Source organism: Oncorhynchus tshawytscha, linkage group LG11, assembly GCF_018296145.1.
Source record: "Oncorhynchus tshawytscha isolate Ot180627B linkage group LG11, Otsh_v2.0, whole genome shotgun sequence".
In the NCBI taxonomy this organism is placed as follows: Eukaryota; Metazoa; Chordata; class Actinopteri; order Salmoniformes; family Salmonidae; genus Oncorhynchus; species Oncorhynchus tshawytscha.
This window is the reverse complement of record NC_056439.1, coordinates 46017117-46030585: the sequence shown is the minus strand read 5'-3', so window position 1 is coordinate 46030585 and position 13469 is coordinate 46017117. Positions and strand designations below refer to the sequence as shown.

Genomic DNA, 13469 nt, shown 5'->3' with positions numbered 1-13469 from the left:
TTGTTGCTGATGATTATGTTGACATTCTTGGTCCTGACCATAACCTTACCATGACCACCATGGCCCAATCTGTCACTTTCACATACTTCCTTTGAAGTGAGGTGATATTTCAACCTTAGTCCTAACCTTACAGTATCTTGACCCCAGAGGTCAAGCATCAGAAATCACTCTCCACTTTGTGTGTGTGTGTGTGTGTGTGTGTGTGGGGTATGTGTGTGTGTGTGTGTGTGTGGGTGGGTGGGTTGGTTGGTTCTTCTACCCTTGAGGGGACCTAAAATCCCCAAAAAGTCCTCACAAGGATAGTAAAACAAGGACAATTTCACCTTGTGGGAACATTTCCCGCATCCCCATGAGAACAAAGGCTATTTTAAGCTTAGGGGTTAGGTTTAAGGTTGGGGTTAGAATTAGGGTTAGAATTAGGTTAGGGTGAAGGTTAGGGTTACAGAAGGCTCTGAGGGGTGACCAGTCCTCTTCTGGCTGTGCCAGGTGGAGATTATAAGAGTACATGGCCATTAAGGCCAAATTGTTCTTCAAGATGTTCAAACGTTCATAGATGACCAGCAGGGTCAACAAATAATACCAGTGGTTATAGAGGGAGCAACAGGTCAGTACCTCAGGAGTAAATGTCAGGTGGATTTTCATAGCCGAGCATTCAGAGGTCGAGAGGCGTGGTAGAGTGAGAGCGAAAGAGAGAGAGAGAGAGAGAGAGACTACTGTATGCTTATTGTTATTGTTGAATGTATGGTTATTTTGACCCTTGGTTATTGTTGTTACTGTTATCCCGTTGACAATTTTGATTCTCATTTTTATTTATTTTTATATTGTAAATATCCAAAATAATCTTTGGCAATATGTACATTGTGACGTCATCCCAATACAGCGAATTAAATTGAATTGAGAGAGAGAGAGAGAGAGAGAGAGCTGTTGCTCCTCAGGAGCTACAACCTAGGCTGCTGTTTTCTCCCGGCCTTATTCTTTAAAATTCCTGCTGGCGTGAAGGACCTTCAATCTAATATAGCAGGTCTGGGGCAAAGTAGCACGTCGGGTGAACAGGTCAGGGCTCCATAGCTGCAAGCAGAACAGTTAAAACTGGAACAGCAGCACGACCAGGTGGACTGGGAACAGCCAGGGGTCATCAGGCCAGGTAGTACTGTGGCAAAGCTGTCATCAAACTTTTTGTTGTTGTTGGTATATATATTTTTGTTCAAGTTTTACAAAATGTACATCAATGTAAGTACAAAAATTTTGCCATTTCCCAACCACCCTGCCTCCATACAACACATCCACCCAACCCCCCTAGTCCCTTCCCTACCTCTCCGCCCTACCTCTGTCCACCCACGTCGGTTCAGGAATGGGAAATAGGGTGCCCTTTGGGACTCATTCCCCTTGGTAAACCCCACCATGCCTATTGTAAAACATTTCTCCATCCCATTCCTCTAGTTAAACCCCACCCTGCCTATTGAAAACTATTTCTCCATCCCATTCCTCTAGTTAACCCCACCCTGCCTATTGTAAACTATTTCTCCATCCCATTACTCTAGTTAACCCCACCCTGCCTATTGTAAACCATTTCTCCATCCCATTCCTCTAGTTAACCCCACCCTACTACCTATTGTAAACCATTTCTCCATCCCATTACTCTAGTTAACCCCACCCTGCCTATTGTAAACCATTTCTCCATCCCATTCCTCTAGTTAACCCCACCCTACTACCTATTGTAAACCATTTCTCCATCCCATTCCTCTAGTTAAACCCACCATGCCAATTGTAAACCATTTCTCCATCCCATTCCTCTAGTTAAACCCCACCCTGCCTATTGAAAACTATTTCTCCATCCCATTACTCTAGTTAACCCCACCCTGCCTATTGTAAACCATTTCTCCATCCCATTCCTCTAGTTAACCCCACCCTACTACCTATTGTAAACCATTTCTCCATCCCATTCCTCTAGTTAAACCCACCATGCCAATTGTAAACCATTTCTCCATCAGATTCCTCTAGTTAACCCCACCCTGCCTATTGTAAACCATTTCTCCATCCCATTCCTCTAGTTAAACCCCACCCTACCTATTGTAAACCATTTCTCCATCCCATTCCTCTAGTTAACCCCACCCTACTACCTATTGTAAACCATTTCTCCATCCCATTCCTCTAGTTAACCCCACCCTGCCTATTGTAAACCATTTCTCCATCCCATTCCTCTAGTTAACCCCACCCTGCCTATTGTAAACCATTTCTCCATCCCATTCCTCTAGTTAACCCCACCCTGCCTATTGTAAACCATTTCTCCATCCCATTCCTCTAGTTAACCCCACCCTGCCTATTGTAAACCATTTCTCCATCCCATTACTCTAGTTAACCCCACCCTGCCTATTGTAAACCATTTCTCCATCCCATTACTCTAGTTAACCCCACCCTGCCTATTGTAAACCATTTCTCCATCCCATTACTCTAGTTAACCCCACCCTGCCTATTGTAAACCATTTCTCCATCCCATTACTCTAGTTAACCCCACCCTGCCTATTGTAAACCATTTCTCCATCCCATTACTCTAGTTAACCCCACCCTGCCTATTGTAAATCATTTCTCCATCCCATTACTCTAGTTAACCCCACCCTGCCTATTGTAAATCATTTCTCCATCCCATTCCTCTAGTTAACCCCACCCTACTACCTATTGTAAACCATTTCTCCATCCCATTACTCTAGTTAACCCCACCCTGCCTATTGTAAATCATTTCTCCATCCCATTCCTCTAGTTAACCCCACCCTACTACCTATTGTAAACCATTTCTCCATCCCATTACTCTAGTTAACCCCACCCTGCCTATTGTAAACCATTTCTCCATCCCATTACTCTAGTTAACCCCACCCTGCCTATTGTAAACCATTTCTCCATCCCATTACTCTAGTTAACCCCACCCTGCCTATTGTAAACCATTTCTCCATCCCATTACTCTAGTTAACCCCACCCTGCCTATTGTAAACCATTTCTCCATCCCATTACTCTAGTTAACCCCACCCTGCCTATTGTAAATCATTTCTCCATCCCATTCCCCTAGTTAACCCCACCCTGCCTATTGTAAATCATTTCTCCATCCCATTACTCTAGTTAACCCCACCCTGCCTATTGTAAACCATTTCTCCATCCCATTCCTCTAGTTAACCCCACCCTGCCTATTGTAAACCATTTCTCCATCCCATTACTCTAGTTAACCCCACCCTGCCTATTGTAAATCATTTCTCCATCCCATTACTCTAGTTAACCCCACCCTGCCTATTGTAAATCATTTCTCCATCCCATTACTCTAGTTAACCCCACCCTGCCTATTGTAAACCATTTCTCCATCCCATTCCTCTAGTTAACCCCACCCTGCCTATTGTAAACCATTTCTCCATCCCATTCCTCTAGTTAACCCCACCCTGCCTATTGTAAACCATTTCTCCATCCCATTACTCTAGTTAACCCCACCCTGCCTATTGTAAATCATTTCTCCATCCCATTACTCTAGTTAACCCCACCCTGCCTATTGTAAATCATTTCTCCATCCCATTCCCCTAGTTAAGCAGATGAAAGGGAGTGTCTGTGACTATAAATTATGTAAATTAAAAACTTCCTTTATTGTGTATGTATGTCCCTTTTGAAGTTTTGATAAAAATGTTAATTCAGCCAAGAAATCTATATTTTCAATTATGGAATATTAAACAGACTGAACAGTCATGTACCAATGAGATGAATTAGATTGAACAGACTGAATAGTCACGTACCAATGAGATGAATTAGATTGAACAGACTGAACAGTCATGTACCAATGAGATGAATTAGATTAAACAGACTGAACAGTCATGTACCAATGAGATGAATTAGATTAAACAGACTGAACAGTCATGTACCAATGAGATGAATTAGATTAAACAGACTGAACAGTCATGTACCAATGAGATGAATTAGATTGAACAGACTGAACAGTCATGTACCAATGAGATGAATTAGATTAAACAGACTGAACAGTCATGTACCAATGAGATGAATTAGATTAAACAGACTGAACAGTCATGTACCAATGAGATGAATTAGATTAAACAGACTGAATAGTCACGTACCAATGAGATGAATTAGATTGAACAGACTGAACAGTCATGTACCAATGAGATGAATTAGATTAAACAGACTGAACAGTCATGTACCAATGAGATGAATTAGATTAAACAGACTGAACAGTCATGTACCAATGAGATGAATTAGATTAAACAGACTGAACAGTCATGTACCAATGAGATGAATTAGATTGAACAGTCACGTACCAATGAGATGAATTAGATTGAACAGACTGAATAGTCACGTACCAATGAGATTAATTAGATTGAACAGACTGAACAGTCATGTACCAATGAGATGAATTAGATTGAACAGACTGAACAGTCATGTACCAATGAGATGAATTAGATTAAACAGACTGAACAGTCATGTACCAATGAGATGAATTAGATTGAACAGTCACGTACCAATGAGATGAATTAGATTGAACAGACTGAATAGTCACGTACCAATGAGATTAATTAGATTGAACAGACTGAACAGTCATGTACCAATGAGATGAATTAGATTGAACAGACTGAACAGTCATGTACCAATGAGATGAATTAGATTGAACAGACTGAATAGTCATGTATCACTGAGATGAATTAGTTGCCAACTTGCCATTCAGCCTCGTCTAGCCTTGGTATGGAATAACAGATATCTGACAAAATACTGCAGCCTTAGGAAATCATTAGGGAAAGAAGTCACACTTTCAGTTGGCAATAATCTTTATCAGACTTGCTGTAATACAGAGAAACAGAATGTATAAAAACACACATTAAATCTTCATTGTGCCTTAATTGAAAATGAAACCATTCTATATTCCTTTATTCACCCTTTTAGTAAGGACATAGCAATACCGGTATTAGGATTCTGATTAGACAAAATCCTACAAAACGGATAAAAAAATATATATGATCCAATCGGATGAGTTTTGATTTCCAATAGAACAAAAGGTAGAACAATAGGATTCCAATAGGATTGATGGAGATGACACATCATGAGAACCAGATGATCCCAATCATTTAGATAGCCTAGTAAACAATACCCTCCTCTGGTATGTTCTATTGCGAACTGTCTGCGACTCGTTGTTGTTTCCCTGTTTACTCCTCAAAGATATTTTATGAAATCAAAGACTCAATTAACTGCAATACAAGCGCTCGTTGAAAGAAGGGCTCGTATCGTCATATATGGTGGCAACGGATCGAGTTACGGTAATTTACCACACGGGCATCACGCTCCAAAGCATTACAGAGAATAAATACTTTTATAGAAGGGTTATTTTCATAGAAAGCCATGTGTATTAAGCCATAGCCGTTCTATATGATATATATCTATGGTTCTGCTTCAGGAAGTGGGCAGTACCATTTTCTAGCTTTCATTTTGTCCGTTGAGTGTTACCGCAGAAAATTCCAGATTCACAGTTTTTCAGAAGGTTTTTCTCATTGTTTTGTACAGTACAACTTTACTGTGCGCTAAACTCTGATATTCTGATTGCTAGATTAATAATCCACAACACAAAACGCATACATCGAGTCAAGTGTAGAAAGGGTTTGTAGTGTTAGTAAATAGTAACCTACACACATAGTGCATCTAATATTTATCCGATTCCATTTACCAAATACACTGTTGGCAGTTTACATGGCAAATCTGGTGTTTCAACTATGAGAATAAAGATTGGCAGCTAATGAGAGAATATAACATTGGGCAAAGAAATACGACTTCCTCTCCATTGACCATGTACGTCCCTTTTCCTCTGACGTCCTTTCCTCATCCCTCCCTTCGTTAGAGAGTATCTGCACTGCTTATTTGAAAACGTATTTTTGCTCCTGCACTCTGGAACAGGTAAGGGAAAAACCCTACATTTTCTCTCTCATAGAGTGTGACAATATTGTCTGAGGAACGTTTATACTAATAGCTTCATTAAAGGTAGAATCTTCAATATGTACAGCTGTTCCTTGGTCAATTCCCTGTGGGCTCCCGAGTGACGCAGCAGTTTAAGGCACTGCGTCTCAGTGTTTGAGGCGTCACTACAGACACCCTGGTTAGAACCCAGGCTGTATCACAACCGGGCGTGGTTGAGAGTCCCATAGGGCGGTGCACAATTGGCCCAGCATCGTCTGAGTTTGGCCGGTGTATGCTGTGATTGTAAATAGGAATTTGTTCTTAACTGACTTGCCAAGTTTAAATAAAACAAAGATCAATTAATTATATACAGTGCCTTCAGAAACATTTTGTGGTGTTACTGCCTGAATTTGAAATGTATTAAATAGAGATTTTGTGTCACCGGCCTGCACACAATACCCCAGTCAATAAGTATTGAACACTTTTATGCCTAATCTAAATACATTCAGGAGTGAAAATGTGCATAACAAGTCACCTAAGTTGCATGATCTCACTCAGCCGAGCAGTGAATTTCAAACACAGATTCAACCACAAAGACCAGGGAGGCTTTCCAATGCCTCACAAAGAAGGGCAGCTATTGGTAGAAGCAGACATTGAATATCCCTTTGAGCATGATGAAGTTCTTAATTACACTTTAGATGGTGTTTCAATACACCAAGTCACTACAAAGATACAGGCATCCTTACTAACTCAGTTGCCGGAGAGGAAGGACACTTCTCGGGGATTTCACCATGAGGCCAATGGGGACTTTAAAACAGTTACAGAGTTTAATGACTGTGATAGAAGAAAACAACTGAGGATGGATCAACAACATTGTAGTTACTCCATGTAACAGTATAACTTCAGACCATCCCCTCGCGCGAACCAGGGACCCTCTGCACACATCAACAACAGTCACCCTCGAAGCATCGCTACCCATCGCTCCACCAAAGCCGCGGCCCTTGCAGAGCAAGGGGAACTACTACTTCAAGGTCTCAGAGCAAGTGACGTCACCAATTGAAACACTATTTAGCGCGCACCACCGCTAACTAAGCTAGCGTTTCACATCCTTTACATCCACAATACTAACCTAAATGACAGAGTGAAAAGAAGGAAGCCTGTACAGAATTAAAAATATTCCGAAACATGCATCCTGTTTGCAACAAGGCACTGAAGAAATTAACTTTATGTCCTGAATACAAAGTGTTATGTTTGGGGAAAATCCAATACATCACATTACTGAGTACCACTCTTCATATTTTCAAGCATGGTGGTTATGGGTATGCTTGTCATTGGCCAGGTATGGGGATTTTTTTTAAGGATAAAAAAAAAAATACAGAATCACGCTGAGCAACGGAAAAGTCCTACAGGAGAATCTGGTTGTCTGCTTTCCAACAGACACTGAGAGACGCATTTACCTTTTCAGCAGGAGAATACAAATGTTAGAATGTGTCTTACACTTTGACATTAGAGTATTTTGTGTAAATCGTTGGGAATTACATCCATTTTAATTCCACTTTTTTATTTAGTTTATTCCAGGAGTGTGTTTACTGTCTACCCATTGATTCATGAAGAATATAAAGCCTCATGAACTTAGAACTACTGTTGATAAACTCACAATTTAGGATTGTGACTTTAATAAATATAGTTGCACATAATCACATAGGACATAACTTGTCATGTTTTTTTTCAGTTTGAAGCTTCTTCTGTTCTGCCTGGTTGTGGCTGTGAGTGAATATGGCAAGTGAACGTCAAGATGTGGACAAAGAGTTTGAAGAGTGGAAAGAAAAACATGGTAATAATGATAGGTTAAATAAGATCCATTAAATTGTTGTAAGATTACCAGTGTGCTGAAGTTAGCTTTTTTTCCTCTGTGTACCTGATAGAATGTGATTACTTTCTTTATAATATTTTTTTTTCCCTTCACTGTCACACATTTTGGTTACACAACCCATATAAAACACAGCTTATAAACCAAAGGTGTGTGCCTGTGTCAATTGCTTGTTCTACAAAACTCAAAACAAAATTAGATTTGTTTTATGCATAATTGATCATTGTAGCATGTACCCGACTGTCGCATGATCATGATGAGATGAATTCACACAGACAATACATGTTTCCTTCTCCCCAGATGTTGAAAAATAATTAGGGCATAATCAAATACCCCCTGTCGGAAAAACAATCCTAGCCTGTGTTCGTCATGTAGACAGAACACTTCCTTCCATACAACACGAAGAATACAGTGATGAGACTGAAAATCTTGTACACTGCACAGTTTAACAAAGTACTTATAATTCTCATTTACAGAATGTGTGTATTTACAGGGAAGAAGTACAAATCCAAGGAGGAGGAAGCCAAGCGCAAGAAGATCTGGCTCGAGTGTAGGACCAGGGTCATAGAACACAACAAGAAATATGACAGTGGAGAGTCAACCTTCGAATGTGGCATGAACCACATGTCTGACTTGGTATGTTACCATTTACACCAAGTCATTCTTCTTCTTACTTCTTAGGATTTGTTAGAGTAGCCTTGGTACCAGTCAGTTTTAATGATTTGAATTCATTGAATTCTTGTTTGATTGGTACCCCAACGTCTTTTTCTAACACGTTTAAACATTGTGTTCATGAATGCATCCCTGGGTTTCATACAGTATGCTGCTGTAATCTTCTATGAGCTTCTCTACTTTCTGACAGGAACAACACGAGGTCTGCTGTGGTGGCAGGAGGAGCTGTCAGGAAGAGAAGAATGATAGTTAGATCTCAAAGTTTGTCTTCCTGCTTTCTGACATAGAAACAACACGAGGTCTGTGGCTGCTTGATGAATACGTAGGTCCAAATGCTTGTTTTACAACAAGACGACATTGTAATATGAAGGAAATATACATAAAATAAGAAATAGACTACAAAACCTTTGAACTTTACACATTTAATTTACAGTAAATAAAGTTGAACGGCAGCTTTACTGTTGGCATTTTGTTGTTACTTTATGGTAAGAAATGCTTTTTCACAATGTAATGTGCGTGGGTGTGCTTATGTGTGTGTGTGTGGGTGTGCTTGTGTGTGTGTGTGTGTGTGTGTGTGGCTGTGCTGTGCGTAGCTGTGCTTATGTGTGTGTGTGCGTGCATACGTGTTGTGTGTGTGTGTGTGTGTGTGTGTGTGTGTGTTTGTGTGTGGCTGTGCTTATGTCTGTGTGTGGCTGTGCGCGTGCGTAGCTGTGCTTATGTGTGTGTGTGCTGTGCGTGCGTACGTGTGTGTGTGTGTGTGTTGTTGTGTGTGTGTGTGTGGCTGTGCGTACGTGCGTGTGTGTGTGTGTGCGTGGCTGTGCTTATGTCTGTGTGTGTGGCTGTGCGCGTGCGTGGCTGTGCTTATGTCTGTGTGTGGCTGTGCGCGTGCGTAGCTGTGCTTATGTCTGTGTGTGCTGTGCGCGTGCGTAGCTGTGCTTATGTCTGTGTGTGGCTGTGCGCGTGCGTAGCTGTGCTTATGTCTGTGTGTGTGGCTGTGTGCGTGCGTAGCTGTGCTTATGTGTGTGTGTGTGTGGCTGTGCGCGTGCGTGCTGTTTTGTGTGTGTGTGCGTGGCTGTGCTTATGTCTGTGTGTGGCTGTGCGCGTGCGTAGCTGTGCTTATGTGTGTGTGTGTGTGTGCGTGGCTGTGCTTATGTCTGTGTGTGTGGCTATGTCTGTGTGTGTGGCTGTGCGCGTGCGTAGCTGTGCTTATGTGTGTGTGTGTGTGCGTGGCTGTGCGCGTGCGTACGTGTTTGTGTGCAGTGCCGGTCATGATGAGTAAACGTAAACTAAGTAGAATTGAGGGAAATCTTCCACAATCACTAAACTCCCTTTCTGAGAAGTGAGGGGATCTTTCAACCCTTAGTCATCCAATTGGATTGGTCACATACACAGAGTGCATATGGAATGTATTCAGACCTCTTGACTTTATCCACATTTTGTTGCGTTACAGCCTTATTCTAAAATGGACTAAATTGTTATTGTTTTTTCTCATCAATCTACACACAATACCCCATAATGACATCACAATATCCCATAATGACATCACAATACCCCATAATGACGAAACAAAACACTTTCTTTGAAAACTTTGCAAATCTAATACAAATAAAGATGGAAGTATCACATTTACGTAAGTATTCAGACCCTGTACTCAGGAATTTGTTGAAGCACCGGTGTCAGCAATTACAGCCTCAAGTCTTCTTGGGTATGATGCAACAAGCTTGGCACACCTGTATTTGGGGAGTTTATCCCATTCTTCTCTGCAGATCCTCTCAAGCTCTGTCAGGTTGGATGGGGAGCGATGTTGCACAGCTGTTTCCAGTTCTCTCCAGAGATGTTCGATCGGGTTCAAGTCTAGGCTGTGGCTGGGCCACCCAAGGATATTCAGAGACTTAGCCACTCCTACGTTGTCTTGACTGTGTGCTTTGGGTTGTTGTCCTGTTGGAAGGTGAACCTTCAACCCCAGTCTGAAGTCCTGAGTGCTCTGGAGCAGGTTTTCATCAAGGATCTCTTTGTACATTGCTCCGTTCATCTTTCCCTCATTCCTCACTGGTCTCCCAGTCCCTGCCGCTGAAAAACATCCCCTCACCACCATGCTTCACCGTAGGGATGGTGCCAGGTTTCCTCCAGACGTCACGCTTGGCATTTATGCCAAAGAGTTCGATCTTAATTTCATCAGACCAGAAAATCTTGTTTCTCATGATCTGAGAGTCCTTTAGCTGCCTTTTGGCAACTCCAAGTGGGCTGTCATGTGCCTTTTACTGAGGAGTGGCTTTCGTCTGGCCACTCTACCATAAAGGCCTGATTGGTGGAGTGCTGCAGAGATGGTTGTCCTTTTGGAAGGTTCTCCCTCAGGAACTCTTGAGCTCTGTCAGAGTGCCCATTGGGTTCTTGGTCACCTACCTGACCAAGGCCCTTCTCCACCGATTGCTCAGTTTGGCCGGGTGGCCAGCTCTAGGATGAGTCTTGGTGGTTCCAAACTTCTTCCATTTAAGAACTTCTTCCATTTTTTTGGTACTCTTTCCCAGATCTGTGCCTCGACACAATCCTGTCTAGAAGCTCTACGGACAATTCCTTCAACCTCATGGCTTGGTTTCAAAACTCATGGCTTGGTTTCAAAAAGACATCAAAACTATGAAATAACACATGGAATCATGTAGTAACCAAAAAAGTGTTAAACAAATCTTGAGTTTTGAGATTCGTCAAAGTAGCCACCCTTTGCCTTGATGACCGCTTTGCACACTCTTGGCATTCTCTCTTCATGAGGTAGTCACCTAGCATGCGTTTTAATTAACAGGTGTGCCTTGTTAAAAGTTCATTTGGAATGTTTGAGCCTATCAGTTGTGTTGTGACAAGGTTAGGAGTGGTATACAGAAGATAGCCCTATTTGGGAAAAGACAATGTTCATATTATGGCAAGAACAGCTCAAATAAGCAAAGAGAAACAACAGTCCATCAATAGGTCAGTCAATGTGGAAAATGTAAAGAATATTGAACGTTTCTTCAAGTGCAGTCACAATAACCATCATGCACTATGATGAAACTGGCTCTCATGAGGACCACCACAGGAAAGGAAGACCCAGAGTCACCTCTGCTGCAGAGAATAAGTTCATTAGAGTTTCCAGCCTCAGAAATTGCAGCCCAAATAAATGCTTCACAAAGTTCAAGTAACAGACATTTCACAACATCATCTGTTCAGAGGAGACGATGTGAATCAGGCCTTCATGGTCGAATTGCTGCAAAGAAAACACTACTAAAGGACATCAATAATAAGAAGAGACTTGCTTGGGGCCAAGAAACACGAGCAATGGACAATAAACCGGTGGAAATCTGTCCTTTGCTCTGATGAGTCCAAATTTGAGATTTTTGGTTCCAACCTCCGTGAAGAGTAGGTGAACGATTGATCTCTACCCGTGTGGTTCCCACCGTGAAGCATTGAGTAGGCAGTGTGATGGTGTGGGGGTGCTTTGCTCGTGACACTGTCTGTGATTTATTTAGAAGGCACACTTAACCAGCATGGCTACCACAGCATTCTGCAGCGATACGCCGTCCCATCTGGTTTGCACTTAGTCCCACTATAATTTGTTTTTCATCAGGACAATGACCCAACACACCTCCAGGCTGTGCAAGGGATATTTGAGCAAGAAGGAGAGTGATGGAGTGCTGCACCAGATGACCTGGCCCCCACAATCACCCGACCTCAACCAAATTGAGATGGTTTGGGATGAGTTGGACCGCAAAGTGAAGTAAAAGCAGCCAACAAGTGCTCAGCATGTGTGGGAAACGGTGGTATGACCGAAAGAGAGGAGAGAGGTATATACATCTGGCCTGAGAAACAGTGGTGTTACAGAAAGAGGGGAGAGAGGTATATACATCTGGCCTGAGAAACAGTGGTGTTACAGAAAGAGGGGAGAGAGGTATATACATCTGGCCTGAGAAACAGTGGTGTTACAGAAAGAGAGGAGAGAGGTATATACATCTGGCCTGAGAAACAGTGGTGTTACAGAAAGAGAGGAGAGAGGTATATACATCTGGCCTGAGAAACAGTGGTGTTACAGAAAGAGAGGAGAGAGGTATATACATCTGGCCTGAGAAACAGTGGTGTTACAGAAAGAGAGGAGAGAGGTATATACATCTGGCCTGAGAAACAGTGGTGTTACAGAAAGAGAGGAGAGAGGTATATACATCTGGCCTGAGAAACAGTGGTGTTACAGAAAGAGAGGAGAGAGGTATATACATGAGAAACAGTGGTGGCCTGAGAAACAGTGGTGTTACAGAAAGAGAGGAGAGAGGTATATACATCTGGCCTGAGAAACAGTGGTGTTACAGAAAGAGAGGAGAGAGGTATATACATCTGGCCTGAGAAACAGTGGTGTTACAGAAAGAGAGGAGAGAGGTATATACATCTGGCCTGAGAAACAGTGGTGTTACAGAAAGAGAGGAGAGAGGTATATACATCTGGCCTGAGAAACAGTGGTGTTACAGAAAGAGAGGAGAGAGGTATATACATCTGGCCTGAGAAACAGTGGTGTTACAGAAAGAGAGGAGAGAGGTATATACATCTGGCCTGAGAAACAGTGGTGTTACAGAAAGAGAGGAGAGAGGTATATACATCTGGCCTGAGAAACAGTGGTGTTACAGAAAGAGAGGAGAGAGGTATATACATCTGGCCTGAGAAACTGTGGTGTTACAGAAAGAGAGCGAGAGAAATACAAGAGCCGAAAGAAAGTGTGAGAGAGAGGGAAGGAAAGGAGGGGAGCGAAGTAAATTAATTGGTTTGTTTAAAGCCTCCTCGAATTGTGGAAGATAATGTGGTCTCACAAAAGACAATTAATGGCAATCCATTTAAATCTGTTTTACCTATCCCACAGAAACCAATTAGGGTGTTATAATTTGCCTTTTTGATTCCAAGCATATCCTACCAAAGAGGGAGTCCAGTCCACACCATGAGGAGTGGGATGAGCGAAAACATCCCGAGGTGTTGTTGGAAGCAGTAACTAACC

At 42.1% G+C, this 13469-nt stretch overlaps 1 protein-coding gene and 1 long non-coding RNA gene across 2 annotated transcripts; both read left to right on the top strand.

Annotated features, from left to right (window-relative positions):
- The first annotated feature begins 5441 nt into the window (after positions 1 to 5441).
- Positions 5442 to 8925, top strand: LOC112262068 (cathepsin K). Its single transcript, XM_024437758.1, has 4 exons — positions 5442 to 5925; positions 7658 to 7759; positions 8289 to 8431; positions 8658 to 8925. The coding sequence occupies exons 2-4, from the start codon at positions 7702 to 7704 to the stop codon at positions 8718 to 8720; spliced, it is 264 nt and encodes an 87-aa protein (XP_024293526.1). The 5' UTR covers positions 5442 to 5925; positions 7658 to 7701; the 3' UTR covers positions 8721 to 8925.
- Positions 8926 to 12214: 3289 nt separating this feature from the next.
- Positions 12215 to 13167, top strand: LOC121847824. The gene is made up of 2 exons (XR_006084688.1): positions 12215 to 12695; positions 12759 to 13167. It is a non-coding gene; the product is annotated as an uncharacterized LOC121847824 (long non-coding RNA).
- Positions 13168 to 13469: the final 302 nt, after the last annotated feature.

What these genes read in the sequence shown, in the direction of transcription:
- LOC112262068 (XM_024437758.1), top strand. Translation starts at nt 7,702, where the DNA reads ATGGCAAGTGAACGTCAAGATGTGGACAAAGAGTTTGAAGAGTGGAAA. An exon ending in AGAGTGGAAAGAAAAACATG is followed by an intron (nt 7,760 to 8,288) that starts GTAATAATGATA and finishes GTGTATTTACAG; the next exon opens with GGAAGAAGTACAAATCCAAG. An exon ending in TGAACCACATGTCTGACTTG is followed by an intron (nt 8,432 to 8,657) that starts GTATGTTACCAT and finishes ACTTTCTGACAG; the next exon opens with GAACAACACGAGGTCTGCTG.